Below are 17,986 nucleotides of genomic sequence, written 5' to 3'. Positions count from 1 at the left end.
TTTGTATATAAGATATATAAGGGAACAAAGAATCAAACACCAAATCTCAAATGTCAGCGCACGTAAATGCTCTTAATAAACTTGAACTAAAAACTCTTTGCAACATTCGTATACCAGTCTAATTTATAATTAGAACACAATTTCTATTATTGATAATTATGATATACATAGTTGTTGTATGTGATGACATAACATTTATGGATGCAGTGTAGATAGGTACATTAAAAAATATGAGTCCAACAACCGGATGTCCGGTCAAGTGCAACGTCCATGCATTGTGGATCTTGTTGGCGTAGGGGAGTCGATTACTAAACATCGCACATTTTATTGCCTCTACACACATCACGTGCAGGTGAATCTTATTTACTGTTTCTTGGGCTTGATCATTTGATTTTTTTTTTTTTTTTCACCAAAAAACTTTCCTTAAAGGGCTAAATCGAGAGTTCAATTTATGTGAAGAATAATTTTTAGCTACTTAAAAATGAGTAAAAATTCTCACTCAAAAAATTTTTACAGCTAATTTACAAAACTTCATATTTATGATCAGAATTAGTTATATTAGTGATTTATAATGATTATCTTTGCATAAAAATAATCAAAACTTAAATTATTTAGTCAATTAACTGTAACAAATAAATAGTCGTAATATTACAATCCATTGCCTAAATAAATCGGGTATCTATTTTCTACAATGATTGATTAAACGACTATAATTTTAATTAATTTTTTTACAAAAATAATTTTTATAGGATAATTTATAATTTATAATAGTAATTAATTTGAATTGAAATTCTTACTGTATCATTCTACCAATAAAAACGGAAAGAAATCGATCATGGGTTTTAATACATTTTCGATCCGCATGCTTGAGTGGGGTCACTAGAGGTCGCTGGTCAGTCAGACTGGCACAATTCATTGAGGAGGAAGAAGAAGAACCAGGAAAGCTTTTTTTTATAAGTCTTTTCAAGAAAAGGTATAAAGAAAAAGCCATAATGACCAAATTACCCAGATTTTTGTTTTTCCCAATGGAGAAGTTTCAGGTATAATTGAATGGCAATTGATTATGCAGGTCGGAGGGTACTAGGGCCAACCATGTCCTTTAAGGCAGAAGAGAGCCCAGACAGTTGAAAAGTAAAAGAAATTCACTTTTGAGAAAGAAGCCAAAAAAGGCTTGGGTTCGCGAGCCAAGACTAGGGTTTAGAGAGCTTGGGGGGCCTGATTCTGTAACTGTTAAAACTGAGCAAATTAACCTGCAACAGGTTCTGAAAAAGAAGAAAAAAAAGGAGAGAGGACGAGAGGAGAGCAACAAATTCTATATCAAAGTAACCTGTTATTGTGTCGTTTGTTGTTATGTAAGTCTTTCTTTATTAAGAGATGATGTATTGAGTTTCTATAGTCTTTATCGAGTCTTTTATTTAGTCTACGAAAATAAGTTACGTGACATAAGTATATCATTAATAACGTTTCATACCAATAAAATTTATACATACCATTATTTCATGGGGAAACTTGATATAAGTCCAATTTTTTGAGCCAATAGTATGAATAGTCCAATTTATTAAAATAAGTCCAATTTGTTATATTTAATTATCTAATTATCAATAGTTATTTGTTCAATGATAAGATTTATTATAAAAATCAAATTTCTTCCCAATTATCTCTTTGCTTATTTCTTTTTATTTATCTTTTTGTTATTTCTCGTTCTTCCTCCTACTTTAAACCCCATTTATAGATTTTATTTTTAATTTTAATAATCAACCTATATTACAGGTTAATTATATTTATCTACCTATATGACAGATTCTTTTTTTATAATCAACCTGTCACAGATTAATGTGTCTTGCTTGTAGGTATGTTATGTTTTTTTACCCTTTAATTAGGTTTCATATCTCGCGTATAGGTATTATATACATTCATATATTTGTTACTTGAGTTAGGAGTTAGGGTAGAATGTTTTGCAGATAAATTTATATTAGTATATTAGTTTTTTTGTTATAAGATATTAAATATATTCTTTTGGAGTTGGAAAATGCATAATATTAGAAGATTTTAATTGATTTTTAATATTTTTAGAAAATGTAAAATGAGTATGAAAGAAATAAAAACATATAATTAGATAACTGGACTCACTCCTAAAAACGCTCTACATTTTTGGACCTGGATCTAAAAGCCCTTTTTTTCATCAACACGAGTGGTCACCTTAACAAATCCAATAAGTTCTCCTACACTATACTAACCCAATGGGGTGTGTGGAGTGGTAGGTATAGTGGTGGTGGCCTTCTGGGTGCAAGTGCCTAGACGTCCCACAGAGGCAGAGAATAAACCGGCCCCATTGCTGAATGCACAGCCCTCGTCTTCATAAATCCAATGTTTAGTAAATACTTGAAACTAGTACAAATTTACGAATCCAAATTCTCGTCGGATTTTCTTTCTGGGAATTTTGGAAATTCGTGAATTATATTCGTTCATCGTATATCGTGCGATTAAAAATTATTTTAAATATTTTTATTTAAAATTAAATACAAACAATACCTGATAAAAACTGATCGCACAATGTACGATAAGCGAACACAATTTACGGATTCTCAACATCTTCACTAAAAGAATTTGGAGAGGATCCTGTTGGCAAATTTACCACAAGACTTGTCACGTGGAAGTTTCCCTCTTCGTTTTTCCTAACCTAAATAGTGTTCTTCCTCATGAGATGGAACGAAAATCTTAGAATAATTGATTCATTTTATGGAGGAATCTAATTTCCCCAACTCTTCAAGAATATCAAAGATAAATGTCTACTAAAACAAGTTAATGGGTAGACATAATGTTGACTGTTGAGGGGGACGAATGCCTAAATTAACATCATTAAGCGAAGGCAATCGGTCGACTCATAACATTTATTTATACATATCTAATACTCACTCTTTATTGATTAAATACTATTATACTAGTAACAATATAACATTAGTTAACTAGTAAAAGAAACACTATATAATTGTCAATTTCTAACATGGTAGTGTTACAATATGAATATATTGTGACATCACACTAAAAATCACATTATTTTTTTTTTCCAGAGAAATGCCTCGCCTCTCAAGAATGCTGAGGAATTTCACTTCAAAATCTTTCGTGGCCGATCCACATAATTTAGTAGTTATGATCGAAATCGTTTATATTATAATCACCAATAAAGATAATCTTTGCAAAAAAAAAAAAAATCAATTTAAACTAAAGTTGTTTAATCAATCAGCTGTAGTAAATAGATAAACGGTTCATAATACTTTTATCAATTATGATTATGTGTTTTTATACAATTTGACGATGAAGCACTATCATTCATTTACTTAATTATTTATTACAAATAATTTTTACATAATGGTTTATAATATTAACGATTCATATCATTAACATTAAAATTTGTGAATTGACTACTAAGTGTTGAGGAATCGTTAACCAGTCTAGCATTTCTCAAATTTTTATCCAAACTTAATCACCTAATGATGAAATCCCTTTTGTGATCATCTCCCTGATTCTGTGGTGCTGTTGCCCAGGCAGCTGCCACGCACATACAAAATTACGCATACAAATCCCTCCACAAAGGGTTCCTCAGTTCCCCTTCCAATCCCCTAGCTCTTTTAAAAAGTTGGGAGAGTACTATTTCACAAGTTTTATATGCTATATTCCACATATATACCTTTCAAGGGGACATCCTCCACCACATATAGTAATTTTTTTTCTCTTCCTAGTACTAAAAAACTTTATGTTATATTTTGCCTCTATGAGAAATAAGAAACGACGAAAAGGAGTAAAGCAAAACCTTAGAGCATATTCAAAAGAGACGTCAAATCCAAAGCATCAAATTTAAATTTGATGACAAATTGTCAATATTTTCCTTCTACCCGATATGCCAAAACTTATTGCTTCATTTATGTTTTTTTTTAAACAAAAATAATAAAAGTTGGATTGTTGTTGGTTAAAAAATAATAAAATAATACATAAATGTGCTAGTATTTAAGGTAAGACAAGTAGAATGCCTTTGGAAATAACAAAAACTATATTTGAAGGCAGGGTCAACTTTGACACTTCTTTGTCCATGTCAACTTAGCATTTTTTTTCATGTCAGCTTGACATCTCAATTGAAATAAATAATCGTCATTATTACTGTTATATGTCTATGTTGCATTTTTAATCTCTCCTTTTGATGATAATCAGAGTGAAAAAAGTCCCTTCAGATAATCATATCGATGATCGCAATTAAAAAGCAGAAGAAAAAAAAATGTCAAAAGTGTTGAAGCACTTAAACTTGAGGTAATTGCTGAATTTTGAAAACTGGTCTTTTTAGTCATTCAATTCGGTAGCTCTTAGTGGGATACTGCAATACAAGAGAGAATGCTTTTATGTTGCTGATGAATATTTCGATTGGAATGGTTTTTAAAATGATTAGAATCGTTTTTGATGAAATTATTTTTGAGTTTCATAAGCATTTAAAGTGTTTCCTGAAAGAAACATGAGTTATGTGTTTCTTACAGAAAACATTTTAAGTATTTTTTTATGATTTAATTGTATTTTTATTAAGTATTAGTTCCACAAACACTTTTATCAAAAGTGTTTTCATTCAATTTAAAAACACGCAAACGCGTTTCGACACTAGAGCTAATTGGGATTATGAACTCGTGATGATTACGACTAATCGGGGGTTCCAAAAGTATAAATTTTCTCGCAAGTGACGTTGGCATGGTGAAGTGCAGTCGTTTGACCAATTGATACAGTGGTTGACCCACTCACAAGATAAATTGATGCTGAAGCTATCAACTAATCAATCAATGACTCAATAATTTCATTTTTCTTTTTTTTTGATACAAGAAATATGAGACGGTGAAAATTAAATCTGAGACCTTCACATAAAGATCCTTTTAATCATTAGTGCTACAAGTTTGTTGCTAATTTTATTTTCTTATTTAGAGCTAAACCTTGTAATTAATAATTCATTCTTCTCAAACTAAACAAAATAATAACTTAACTAGGAACTAGACTTTGAGTTATAATTTAGGACTAAGTATGTTGAGTTATAATTTAAGACTAAGTACTCTAAAATATATACTTAGAAGAATCCTGACAATCGAAGCCTTGGGGGAGGTAAGAAATTGATTTTAAGACTTGAGAAGTGCATGTAATATGATGTTATCTTTAATTTGTAAAAACTTGATTTAAAAGAATAAAACTATTTGTACCTTTTCAACTAATTATCTGTACATCATCTCACTAATAGTAATGAGACGTATCCACATCAGAGATGCAACTCAATCGGCTACGTTATTTTCAAATTGTGTACTCGTTTATATTAGAGACAATATTTAATGGTCAGCTGAGATTGTATCGGTTTTGAGATTTTAGGGGTCATATGCAAAAGATAATAAATGGGCCATTGCATAAAAACTCCTGCAACAAAGGTAATTGATATGTCTGTAGTTGTATTAATAAGGGATCTAAATGAAGTATTATTACTTGTGAGTTATAGTTGAAATCAACAAAATTTTTGTAAGAAATAAATAAAAACACAATTTATAACAAAGCCGGCAAAACCAAGCTAAAAACATAAAAGTGATATACCTCTTATGCATATGAAGACCATATTTCTCTTATTCACACGCGAAATCTACTAGATTTCCCAAAGATAGATTTCATCTTTAGGAGTCTTTTAGGATTTGGGATCATGTGCAAGGGCACCTACTGCACATGCCCAAAACCGCCACCGTCACCAAAAGAGAATTGAAGTTTATTTGGGGAAAAGTTGCTAAACAAAGGTTAATTCGTATGTATTGTACCAGAACCGTATAACATCCCAGCATTGAGGATGCGTATCGTAGTCGGCAGCATATAAAGGAACAGCGAATAAAGCACTATCATCTTCAAACCAACAAAATTATAAACAAAATACAAATCATAATTATATAGTAAAATAAATTAACCGTCCTTCCATACGAACTCACTCATTTTACTCCGTCTAAACTCTTTCATGTGTTCAGCAAAAAAAAAAAGTCTTTCATGTTACAATCTCTAGCTCCTCTTATAAATACACCCCTTTTCCTCACTTTTCTAACCCACCCACCAACTGATGAGCTCTCCCTCTCCATCTCTTATTCAGATGTTGAAGGGCTTTGGCCTTTTCACTTCACTATAGCCTTGCTTATTTAGGTTTCTTGAAATGTGCAGAGGCTTTTTGATAGTAGAATTATTAAAGTAGGGGAGAATCTGTAAAGCTCAGGAGGGATAGCGCCATATGAACAAAGGGTCTAGTTACTAGGTAGGCGTTTCTTTGTTCATCATGCGCTATCCATCCTGAGTTTCATGGCTTCTTCATACTAATCTCTCTCTCTCTCTCTCTCACTCTCATCATGGCTGCTTCTGACATACCTCTGCAGAGTGCGTATATCTTTCCCTTAATTTTGGTGTTTATTAATCATACAACAATAGCTTAAATTTAATTTGTATGGTCCTTCTCAGTTAAATCTAGCTAGGATCTTCAGCTAGCTAGCTGTTCTCAAGCTCTTTTCCATTGAAGGTTTACACTAGCTAGCTTTCATCCTTTGATCTTAAACATTAAGGGATTTTGGGATTTTACCCATCTGAGAAAGAACTATATATATTACTACTTATAGTAATATATATGAATGCATCTTTTTAAAGGGTAAAACCCAGAGATTTGTTTCCTGATTAAGCATATTCATAGTTACCATGATTTGTTGTTTCTTTTCTCCATCTTCCCGCTCTCACTTTCTTTCTTATATTGACAATTATTTCACTTTCTTCTGTTATTGCTCCAGAATATTCTTTTAGATATTATTTTCTACAGTCGATGCTAGATTTCAGTAATTACTTCTTGAACTGTCTTAACTTTCAATATTTCTTTGAAATCTGGGGATTAATTTGTCTAACTTGGATGTTCTCAAATTCCACCTAATTTTTGTCTCATGATCTATGTTTCTCTAGCAGATTCGATCCAAACCTTAGTCTTCTCTAGAATAATGATAACGTTTTTGAGATATGGAACCAGTAACTGGTGAGTTGTGATGACTGCAAGAAGCCTCGACGCCTCGTGAGTTGTGATGAGAACTAGGGTTTCATGGTTTGACTGAGTCTTTTGGCAGGGCAGCTTTTTCAATAGTGGAGAGGTTAGTATGAATAGTAACGGTCAATGTTGACTACTTCCCTTTAGCGTCTGGAATTTTTTTTTTTTTTTTTTTTTTTTTGTGTACACTCGTGTTATTCATTTAAATTCTTTAAAAAAAATTAAAAAGTGAAACATATTAATTTTGTTGTTTATTTATATTTAAAAAAACATTTCAAACCATGTGACAAGTGTTTCAGATAAACACAAATTTTCTCCAAAGTCACAATCTCGTCCCTTAACCTAATAAAAGAGATAAAATTAGCAATTCGTTGGTGTTGCTATTGCTATTGCAAACGAGATGATGATGGTGAACTTGACTTCTTTCATACGTAATTCATATTTATTTGATATATATGTTCTCTGTGTATCTCCTGTTCTATGTGCAATATGAATCATCTGGTTGGCCATTAATAGCCACGTGTACGGCCGGGATGGATTGCATTTCGGGTGCTGAGAAACTTGATATAACTTTAGGGTACAAAGTATGTCCTGCTATTTGGGGACAAAGGAACCAATTTACCAGCAATATTTTGATATCCAATTGTTCTTGCTTAAACAAATGATGACGACGAGAGATCTTCATCTTCGGAGAAGATAATATGTGATCGAGGAATGTGCTTCAACAGGACCCCCACCACCAGCTTTGTGCCACAGCCTGGCCTGTTTACCTTTTCCCCTCTCGCCCTTGCAAGATTTAGATGGTTAAAATATCCAAGATGTACCTTTGGCTTTACATGGTTAATTGGTGAAACCCTCAAACTATCTAGGGCTTAGTTTATTCAATCGCCCTAAATATATCTGTATCAAGAAAATATAATCCTTGAAATATACGAGAATTCGAACTCGAATGGTAACATATCAAAAAGAAAAACATTATATACCCTTGAGTTATGAAGAAGAAGAGAATGAGAGGATGACGCACTCCAACCAGAAAAATTAAAATCTCCACAGCAGCAGCATCAACTAGAAGAGCGATAGTACAGTATTTGCTTTTATAACTTTTATCAAAGGTTAGATCCAAAATTAGTTATGATCACCAATAAGTCGCCGTTCAAAAATTAGAGTATATATCTCCTTGCTGCTCAGTAATTCCATGATCAACAGCAATATTAGCTTCTTGAATGGACAGTGAAGAAATACTTCTTGAGGTTTAAGGTACTGGTCCAATTTTGAGAGCAGAGCACTGGAACATATATTAATGGTAATTCGATTGATGGGCTGAAGTTTCAAGATCATGAGGTTCTGAATATTTTTCTTTAATTTGTACCCTGACAATGCGCTCATACACCTACCATGTATTAATAATTCCTCTTCGGTTTTTGAGTCTTCACATGCAGGATTCAGCGTAGTAACATAAAAGATAAAACAGTGCAATGTATGTATTAATTCTCTGAGACAAAGTTAGCTGGGGAAACTTAATAACTTATAGGTTGTGTGGGATTGCAGCCATACAGGTTCTAGCTTTTTATGGGTTGGGCCTTGAATTAGCTTAAAATATGTGGTCCATTGCAGAAGTATGTGGTTGATTGCATCAATGGTCAAGAAATTCGAATAAATTTCACTATACTAGAGTTTGAACTCTTTTTTCATTTTAATTTTACTGCATCCGGACTCAAACTCTCTCTGTTCACTCAGTGTAGTTTTGGTTAAATTAGCAATTGAAATAAATAAATAAATAATTGAAATCCAAAAAGAATTCTATTTTCACGCGTCCCGTAATTTTTTTGTTCTTAGATCCAATAATATTGGGATTGGCTTCTCTCCTAGCTAATGTTAGCTAAAAAGCTTATAATCTTGTCATTAATGAAGATCCTATGTCCATGACTTAATGTTAGTTTTTTCTTTAGTATTTAAAAAAAAAAACTAGGTTTCTTTTAAATTAACTTAATTAGCTCTCACGATTTTTTAATGCTAGAAAAATCATAAAAATGATTTTGTCACTGAAACATTTTTACATCAATTTTTAAATAAAATAGTACAGGTAACATTTGAACCAGTAAAGAAATATAGGGGTGATTTCGACAAAAAAAAAAAGAAAAAGAAAAAGAGATACCAGGGGCGATACAAAATATTTGGGTGATGGGTAAGAAATATCAACAATATCCTCACAAACTATTTGTTTTTGTTGATCCCTTATAAACGCCCCCTTCTCTCTCTCTCTCTCAACATTTGCATGGTTAGGGTTTCCAGTTACTTCATTGCATGGTTAGGAAATTCCCACTTTACCATGCCCCAACCCCTTGGGATGGAAGTTCGAACAGATTTCAGGCGTCCGTGAAAGCTCAGGCCGGCAATGTGACCATAGATCTCAACAATGTCTACCCTTCAACTATAATTTCATGTGGAAAGGCCCGAGAGGCAGGCTCCCTCAGCTTACTTTACGGTGAAAATCCGTTGAAAAGTTCATTCACACTTCTGTTGTTAGAGTTCGCATTGATTATCGTCCTCACACGTATAATCCGTGTTCTTCTAAAGCCTCTCAAACAACCCAGAACTGTCTCAGAAGTCATTGTACGTTCCTCTTCTTCCTAAAAGATCTTGCATATTAATTTGTTCACACACACACACACACACACACACACACACACACACACACACACACACACACACACATATATATATTATATTATATATATGCATATAGAAAACGTTCATGCACGCACTCTCTAAGCAATCGATTTTTGGTTCCAATGCCCAGCGTCGTTACATATATGTGTGTGTATATATAATATATATGTATATTTTTCATTATAAGGTTCATATATTCTTGACTAGGTTGTACGATATTCATCATTTTGGTATTCCAATTGACTTGATTAACTTTGTTTAGGGAGGTATATTCATTGGACCGTCAATTTTAGGCCGCAGCGAGAAATTTACCTCAGTTATATTCCCAAAAAACTCACAATTCATTGTGAAAAATATTGGATTAATTGATTCAGTTATTATTTTTTCTTATCAGGAGTGAAAATGGACGTTTCCCTAGTGAAAAAAGCAAATAAGAAACAATTGTGCATAGCATTTGCGGGAATGCTCATCCCTTTCATACTTATTTCAATTGTTGCATTCAGTTTGCGCAAGTCCATGGACAAAGAACTAGCTAGGATTTCTTCACTTGGATTCATTTGCTCCGGCTTGGCCCTACCGTTGTTTCCGGTCATCCACTCCATCCTCAAAGAGCTCAACCTTCTGAGCTCGGAAATTGGACGGCTGGCATTGTCGATATCGGTGATCAGCGATGCGATTGGAGTGTATAATAATTTTATTTGAGGCAGCTAAGCAAGGTGAGGGCAACCATCTGGCTGTGATATGGTACTTGATTTCTTTGGTTGTTTTTCTGGCCTTCATTGTATTTGTGATTTGGAGTTTGTTGAGAGTTGCTGGGACCACCCCAGAGGGGCAGCCAGGGGACCAAACCTACGTGTTGGCGATTTCGTTGGGGGTTTTAGTGATGGGATGTTTGGCTGACATCTCCGGGATGGCGATCGCAAACGGTGCGTTCTGGTTGGGTTTGGCGATCCCGGATGGCCCTCCGCTTGGATCAACAATTGTGGAGAGGAGTGAATTGGTTATAGTGGATGTTTTGATGCCATTTGCTTTCGCAATGGCTGGCCTTTATGTGGATGTGAATTCCATGAGCTATGTTGGTTGGTCAAGCTTGAGTCCCTTGTTTGCCATCACTGCGACTGCCTATATGCAGCTAAGTTGCTTGGAACACTAATCACTTCTGCCTTCTTTGAGTTGCCACTCAGAGATGGTGTGACGCTCAGCTTCATGATGATCCTAAAAGGTCAAGTGGAGATAGCGGTTTTTCTCCATTGGATGGACAAAAAGGTAAACGTACGTCATTGGAATGTATATGAAAGAAATGTTAAATGGATTTATAAAAAGCATAAAGATCATGTGAAATGGCAGTCTTATAAAAAGCATAAAGATCATGTGAAATGGCAGTTAATTTGTCCTTGTTGCATCACATGACATTGTTAGTCAACACATCAACAGCTATATGAGATGGCAAAAAGATGTGACTGAAAACTTCCACTACTTGCATAAAAAGGTTCTTAGATTTGTTGCCAAGACATTTAATTTACACCTAATGAGTATACTCCATGACAACTATTACTGTTAATAAGAAACACAAAAGAATCAAACTAGAGAAAACAACTTCTTATATATCAGTTTTGTGTTTTTCAACTATGATCGAGTTTAGATGAGCTTAATTGTGAAGAGCCCTCAGACCCAATTGTGCTTATATCCAAACTACGTTACTTTTGAATTTAGGGTTTAGCATTTTTTCCTTTCCTAGAAAATCATAAATGAAACATATTTCTAATCATCCGAACTCACTTGCTAGCTTTTTTGTGTGTGTACAACCATACATGCACAGATAATGGCGATTCCAGGGTTTACAATGATGGTGATACCGTCACTACAATGACTGCAATATCCACGCCCTTGATCAGCATCCTCTATGACCCAACAAGGCCATACATGATCCATAAAAGGAGAATCATCCAGCACACTCCTCCAGCGGACGCAGAACTTTGCTTAGTCCTATGTATCATCGAACTTGTTGGCAGGGCTTCTCCTGTGCTTATAGACCATGAAAAGCAGGAAGAGCATAATTCAAAATATGCAGTTTGTCACACAATCCACAATGTCTTAAAACAATACCAAGAAACCAAAGGTGAGTGTGTTAGTCTCCATCCCTTCACAGCTATAGTACCATACAGATCTATTACCAAGACATTTGTGACCTAGCTCTTGTGAAAAAGGCAACACTGGTAATTTTGCCTTTTTACAAGGAGTTTTCGGATACCCTTGGAGGAAAATTAACAGAAATTGTGAGGAATGTGGTTAGATCTGTCAATTCATATGTGTTAGCCCATGCACCTTGCTCAATTGGAGTTCTGGTTGACAAGGGTCATGTTATACATAACCAACTGGCAATAAGGAACACTGAGCTACATTTTGTCTTGCTATTTTTGGGCGAAGCAGATTCTAGGGAGGCATTGTGTTATGCAGATAGGATGGCCGGAAAATTCAACGTGTTGCTGACTGTGATTCGGTTTCTTTCGCACAATTCTGTTGGTGATGATGAGATGGAGAAGAAGTTGGATGACGGGGTTGTGACATGGTTTTGGGTGAAGAATGAGAGGAATGAGAGGGTGGTTTATAGAGAGGTGGTGGTGAGGAATGGGGATGAGACAATCTCAGCCATTCAATCAATGAATGATGATAATGAAAATAATTATGACCTTTGGATTGTGGGGAGAAAACGAGGGATCAACCCTGTGCTGATATCTGGGCTATCATTTTGGAGTGAGAATGATGAGTTGGGAATAATTGGGGACTATATTTCCTCTCTTGATTTTTGTTGTACTGCTTCTGTGTTAGTGGTACAACAGCAGATTTTGAGGGGGCAAGGGTCAGATAGTACAAGTGGAAGGTTTGCATGTAGCCCTAGCCCTACTCAGAAGATGAAGGATTTGTTAACTTCGTGGTGTTGCTAACTAGGGTTTGATATTTCATGAACTAGATGAGTATGTATTGCTAGCTAGGTTAAGGCTTCGAAAAATGGCCTTTGAAAGAGAATTAGGGAATTGAAACCAGCTGAGGTAGAATTAATAGAGTTTAGGTGAGTGAATAAAATGAGTACTCATTTGAATATATACTTAGTGATGTATTATATGTTGTTACATGTAGAGATGCTTCATATCATGCACTCATTTTATTGAAAAAACAATAATAATAAAAAATAAGTCGCCGTTAAAAAATTAAAGTATATATCTCCTTGCACAGCAGCAAGTCCATGATCAACAGCAACATTAGCTTCTTGAATAGACGAGAGTGAAGAAATACTTCTTGAGCTTGAACCCTTCATTCATGTTAATTTTACTGCATTTGGGCTCGAACCCTCTCTGTTCACTCAAATTTTATGTTTGAAGTAAATAAATAAATAATTGAAATCCAAAATGAATTTTATTTTCACGCGTCCAATAATTTTTTTTTATCATAGATTATAATATTGGGATTGGCTTCTCTCCTAGCTAATGTTAGCTAAGCTTATAATTTTGTCATTGATGAAGATCTTACTTTCATGATTTAATGTTAGTTTTTTCTTCAATATTTTTAAAAAATAGGATTCTTTTTAAATTAACTTAATTGGCTCTCACGATTTTTTTTAATGCTAGAAAATCATAAAAATGATTTTGTCATTGAAACATTTTTACATCAATTTTTAAAGAAAATAGTACAGGTAACATTGGAACAAGTAAAGAAATATAGGGGTGATGTCGACAAAAAAAGGGAAAAAGAAGAGATATAGGGGCGATACAAAATATTTGGGTGATGGGTAAGAAATATCAACAACATCCTCACAAACTATTTGTTTTTGTTGGCAACCTCACAAACTAAGAAAATCTGAAAAATGGTCAAAACTTCTTATCCCTTATTAACGCATGTCCTTGCCCCTCTTAGCCTTCTCTCTCTCTCTCTCTCTCTCTCTCTCTCTCTCAACATTTGCATGGTTAGGGTTTCCAGTTACTTCTTTGCATGGTTAGAAAATTCCCACTTTACCTTCCCCCAACTCCTTGGGATGGAGGTTCAAACAGATTTCAGGCGTCCGTGAAAGCTCAGGCCGGCAATGTGTCCATAGATTTCAACAATGTTTATCCTTCAATCATAATTTCATGTGGAAAGACTCGACAGGCAGGCTTCTACAGCTTACTTTACGGTGAAAATCCATTGAAAAGTTCATTCACTCTTTTGTTGTTAGAGTTCGCTTTGATCATCGTCCTCACACGTATCCTCCGTGTTCTTCTCAAGCCTCTCAAACAACCCAGAATGGTCTCAGAAGTCATTGTACGTTCCTCTTCTCCCTAAGAGTTCTTACATATTAATTTGTTAATATATATATTATATATATGCATATAAAAAAATGTTCATACACGCACTCTATATGCATATGTGTGTATATATAATATATGGATAATGTTAGGGATACTAAAATTTTAAACCAAATTCGCAAATCAAATGATGTGTCACCAATAGAAAATAAGCACGTTAATCAACACTTAAGTAATAATCCAATCATTAACATTCACATCATTTCGTTTACAAATTTTGGTTTAAAAATTTGGTCTCCCTAAGTATATATATTTTACAAGTAATGCTAGGGAAATTAAAATTTGTAAACAAAATTTCCAAACTAAATGATGTGTCACCAATAGGAAATGAGCACGTTTATTAACACTTAAGTTACAAAATTTAGTTTCCCTAATATTACCCTATATATATTTACATCATTATAAAGTTCATAAATTCTTTACCAGGTTGTATGAAATTCATCATTTTGGTATTACAATTGACTTGATTACTTTGTTTAGGGTGGTATATTCATTGGACCGTCAATTTTAGGCCGCAGCGAGAAATTTACTTCAGTTATGTTTCCAAAAAATTCAAAATTCATAGTGAGAAATATTGGATTAATTGGATTCACTTATTATTTTTTCTTGTCCGGAGTGAAAATGGACCTTTCACTAGTGAAAAGGACAAATAAGAAACAATTGTACATGGCATTTGCTGGAGTGCTCCTCCCCTTCATAGTTATATCAATTGTTGCATTCAGTTTGCGCAAGTCCATGGACAAAGAACTAGCTAGAATTTCTTCACTTGGATTCATTTCCTCCGGCTTGGCCCTACCGTTGTTTCCTGTCATCCACGCCATCCTCAAAGAGCTCAACCTTCTGAGCTCTGAGATCGGACGTCTGGCATTGTCGATATCGGTGATCAGCGATGCGATTGGAGGGTGTATAATAGTTTTATTTGAGGCAGCTAAGCAAGGTGAGGGCAACCACCTGGCTGTGTTATGGTACTTGATTTCTGTGGTTGTTTTTGTGGCCTTCATTGTGTTTGTGATTAGAAGGAGTTTGTTGAGAGTTGCTGAGACCACCCCAGAGGGGCAACCAGTGGACCAAGCATATGTGGTGTCGATTTTGTTGGGGGTTTTAGTGATGGGATGTTTGGGTGACATCTCTGGGATCACGATTGTAAACGGTGCGTTCTGGTTGGGTTTCGCGATCCCGGATGGCCCTCCGCTTGGATCAACAATTGTAGAGAGGAGTGAGATGGTTATAGTGGATGTTTTGATGCCATTTTCTTTTGCAATGGTTGGGCTTTCTGTGGATGTGAATGCCATGAGCTCTGTTGGTTGGTCAAGCTTGAGTCCCTTGTTTGCCATCATTGCGACTGCCTATGTGGCCAAGTTGCTTGGAACACTAATCACTTCTGCCTTCTTTGAGTTGCCACTCAGAGATGGTGTTACGCTCAGCTTCATGATGATCCTAAAAGGTCAAGTGGAGATAGTGGTTTTACTCCACTGGATGGACAAAAAGGTAAACGTACGTTATTGGCATACACATGAAAGAAATGTTAAATGGACTTACAGAAAGCATAAGATCGTGTAAATTGGCAGTTAATTTGTACTTCTTGGATTACATGACATTGTTAATCAACAAATTAACTGCTAGATTAGATGATAAAAAAATATGACTGAAATCTTCCACTACTTGCATAAAAAAGTTCTTAATTATATTTGTTGCCAAGACATTTTACACCTAAATAGTACTATAATGTTAGTGAGAAGCACAAAAGAATCAAACTAGAGAAAGCAACATCTTACACATCAGTTTGGTGTTTTTCAACTATGATCGAGTTTTGATGAACTTATATATGAAGAGCCTTAACTATTTATCTACACCGAATTGAGCTTATATCCAAACTACATTACTTTTGAACTTAGGGTTTATCATTTTTACTTTTCCTAGAAAATCATAAATGAAACATAATCCTACTCATCCGAATTCACTTGCTCGCTGTTCTGTGTGTATACATGCACAGATAATGGCGATTCCAGGGTTTACAATGATGGTGATATCCATCACTACAATGACTGCAATAGCCACGCCCTTGATCAGCATCCTCTATGACCCAACAAGGCCATACATGGTCCATAAAAGGAGAACCATCCAGCACACTCCTCTGGAGGAAGCAGAACTTCGCATAGTCCTATGTATATATGATGAAGATAGCATAGCTGCCCTCATAAACCTTCTTGAAATCTCCAATCCAACTCTAAGCACCCCGTTCGTAATCTTTTCTCTCCATCTCGTCGACCTTGTTGGCCGGGCTTGTCCTGTGCTTATGGACCATGAAAAGCAGGAAGAGCAAAATTCAAAATATGCAGTTTGTCACACAATTCACAATGTCTTAAAGCAATACCAAGAAACCAAAGGTGAGTGTGTTAGGCTCCATCCCTTCACAGCTATAGTGCCAAACAAAACAATGTATCAAGACATTTGTGACCTAGCTCTTGTGAAAAAGGCCACACTTATAATTTTGCCTTTTCATAAAGAGTGTTTGGATACTCTTGGAGGACAATTAACAGAAATTGTGAGGCATGGGGTTAGATCCGTCAATTCAAATGTGTTAGCCCATGCACCTTGCTCAGTTGGAGTTCTGGTTGACAAGGGTCATGTCAACCAACTGGCATTAAGGAACACCGAGCTACATTTTGCCGTGCTATTTTTGGGCGGAGCAGATTCTAGGGAGGCATTGTGTTATGCAGATAGGATGGCTGGAAAATTCAATGTGTCACTGACTGTGATTCGGTTTCTTTCACCCAATTCTGAAGGTGATGATGAGATGGAGAAGAAGTTGGATGATGGGGTTGTGACATGGTTTTGGATGAAGAATGAGAGGAATGAGAGGGTGAATTATAAAGAGGTGGTGGTGAGGAATGGGGAAGAGACAATCTCAGCCATTCAATCAATGAATGATGATAATGAAAATAATTATGACCTTTGGATTGTGGGGAGGAAACAAGGGATCAATCCTGTGCTTTTATCCGGGCTATCATGTTGGAGTGAGAATGGTGAGTTGGGAATAATTGGGGACTATATTTCCTCTCTTGATTTTTGTTGTACTGCTTCTGTGTTAGTGGTACAGCAGCAGACTTTGAGAGGGCAAGGGTCAGATAGTACAAGTGGAAGGTTTGCATGTAACCCTAGCCCTACCCAGAAGGTGAAGGATTTGTTAATTTCATGGTGTTGGTAACTAGGGTTTGATATTTCATAAGCCAGATGTGTATTCATTATTAGCTAGGTTCAGGCTTTGAAAAATTGCATTTGAAAGAGAAATAGGGACCAGCTAAGGTAGAATTGAGTTTAGGTGAGGGAATAAAATTAGTACTCATTTGAATGTATACTTTTTGATGTATCATATGTTAATTACATGTATAGATACTTCATATCATGTACTCATTTCATACAGACGGTAATTCTACTTCAACTCAAAACATACGCGCTTATTAGCAACTCTCCCACAAAGTTAATCCTCTTCCCTACAAAGAAACTCTTCTTAGCACTCGATAAGTCATATATGACACTCATTTCTTATGAAAACATAAGGGAAGAACTACACTATAATGATTGTATCATTAGTTTATTAGAGTAAACAACAACAACAACAACCAAGTTTTATTTACCCATATCTTTCTTATAACTGAATAATCTACTCTTGGTTTTGCATCAAGTCTTCTTTTAGCTCCAATACTCCATATCTTTCTTATAGTCTCTTACCAAGTTTTCATAGGTCTTTCTTTACCCATTTTGCCCTCTAAGGCTCTATCTCGTAGTCGTATCTTATGAATCATCTATAGGTCTTTGGTTCACATGTTCAAACCACCTTAACCAATTTTCTTTTATCTTATCTTCAATTGCGGGCACTCCAAATTTACCTGAGATATCCTCATCCTTAATC

At 35.0% G+C, this 17,986-nt stretch overlaps 1 protein-coding gene and 1 pseudogene across 1 annotated transcript; both read left to right on the top strand.

Moving 5' to 3' along the window:
- The first annotated feature begins 9,367 nt into the window (after nt 1–9,367).
- LOC137743196 (cation/H(+) antiporter 24-like) lies at nt 9,368–12,678 on the top strand (annotated as a pseudogene).
- A 1,042-nt stretch (nt 12,679–13,720) lies between these two features.
- Nucleotides 13,721–17,396, top strand: LOC137741457 (cation/H(+) antiporter 24-like). The gene is made up of 3 exons (XM_068481163.1): nt 13,721–14,029; nt 14,554–15,561; nt 16,067–17,396. The coding sequence occupies exons 1-3, from the start codon at nt 13,721–13,723 to the stop codon at nt 17,279–17,281; spliced, it is 2,532 nt and encodes an 843-aa protein (XP_068337264.1). The 3' UTR covers nt 17,282–17,396.
- Nucleotides 17,397–17,986: the final 590 nt, after the last annotated feature.

Source organism: Pyrus communis, chromosome 8 (genome assembly GCF_963583255.1).
Source record: "Pyrus communis chromosome 8, drPyrComm1.1, whole genome shotgun sequence".
In the NCBI taxonomy this organism is placed as follows: Eukaryota; Viridiplantae; Streptophyta; class Magnoliopsida; order Rosales; family Rosaceae; genus Pyrus; species Pyrus communis.
The sequence above is the reverse complement of the archived record's forward strand: the minus strand, read 5'-3'. Positions and strand labels throughout refer to the sequence as shown.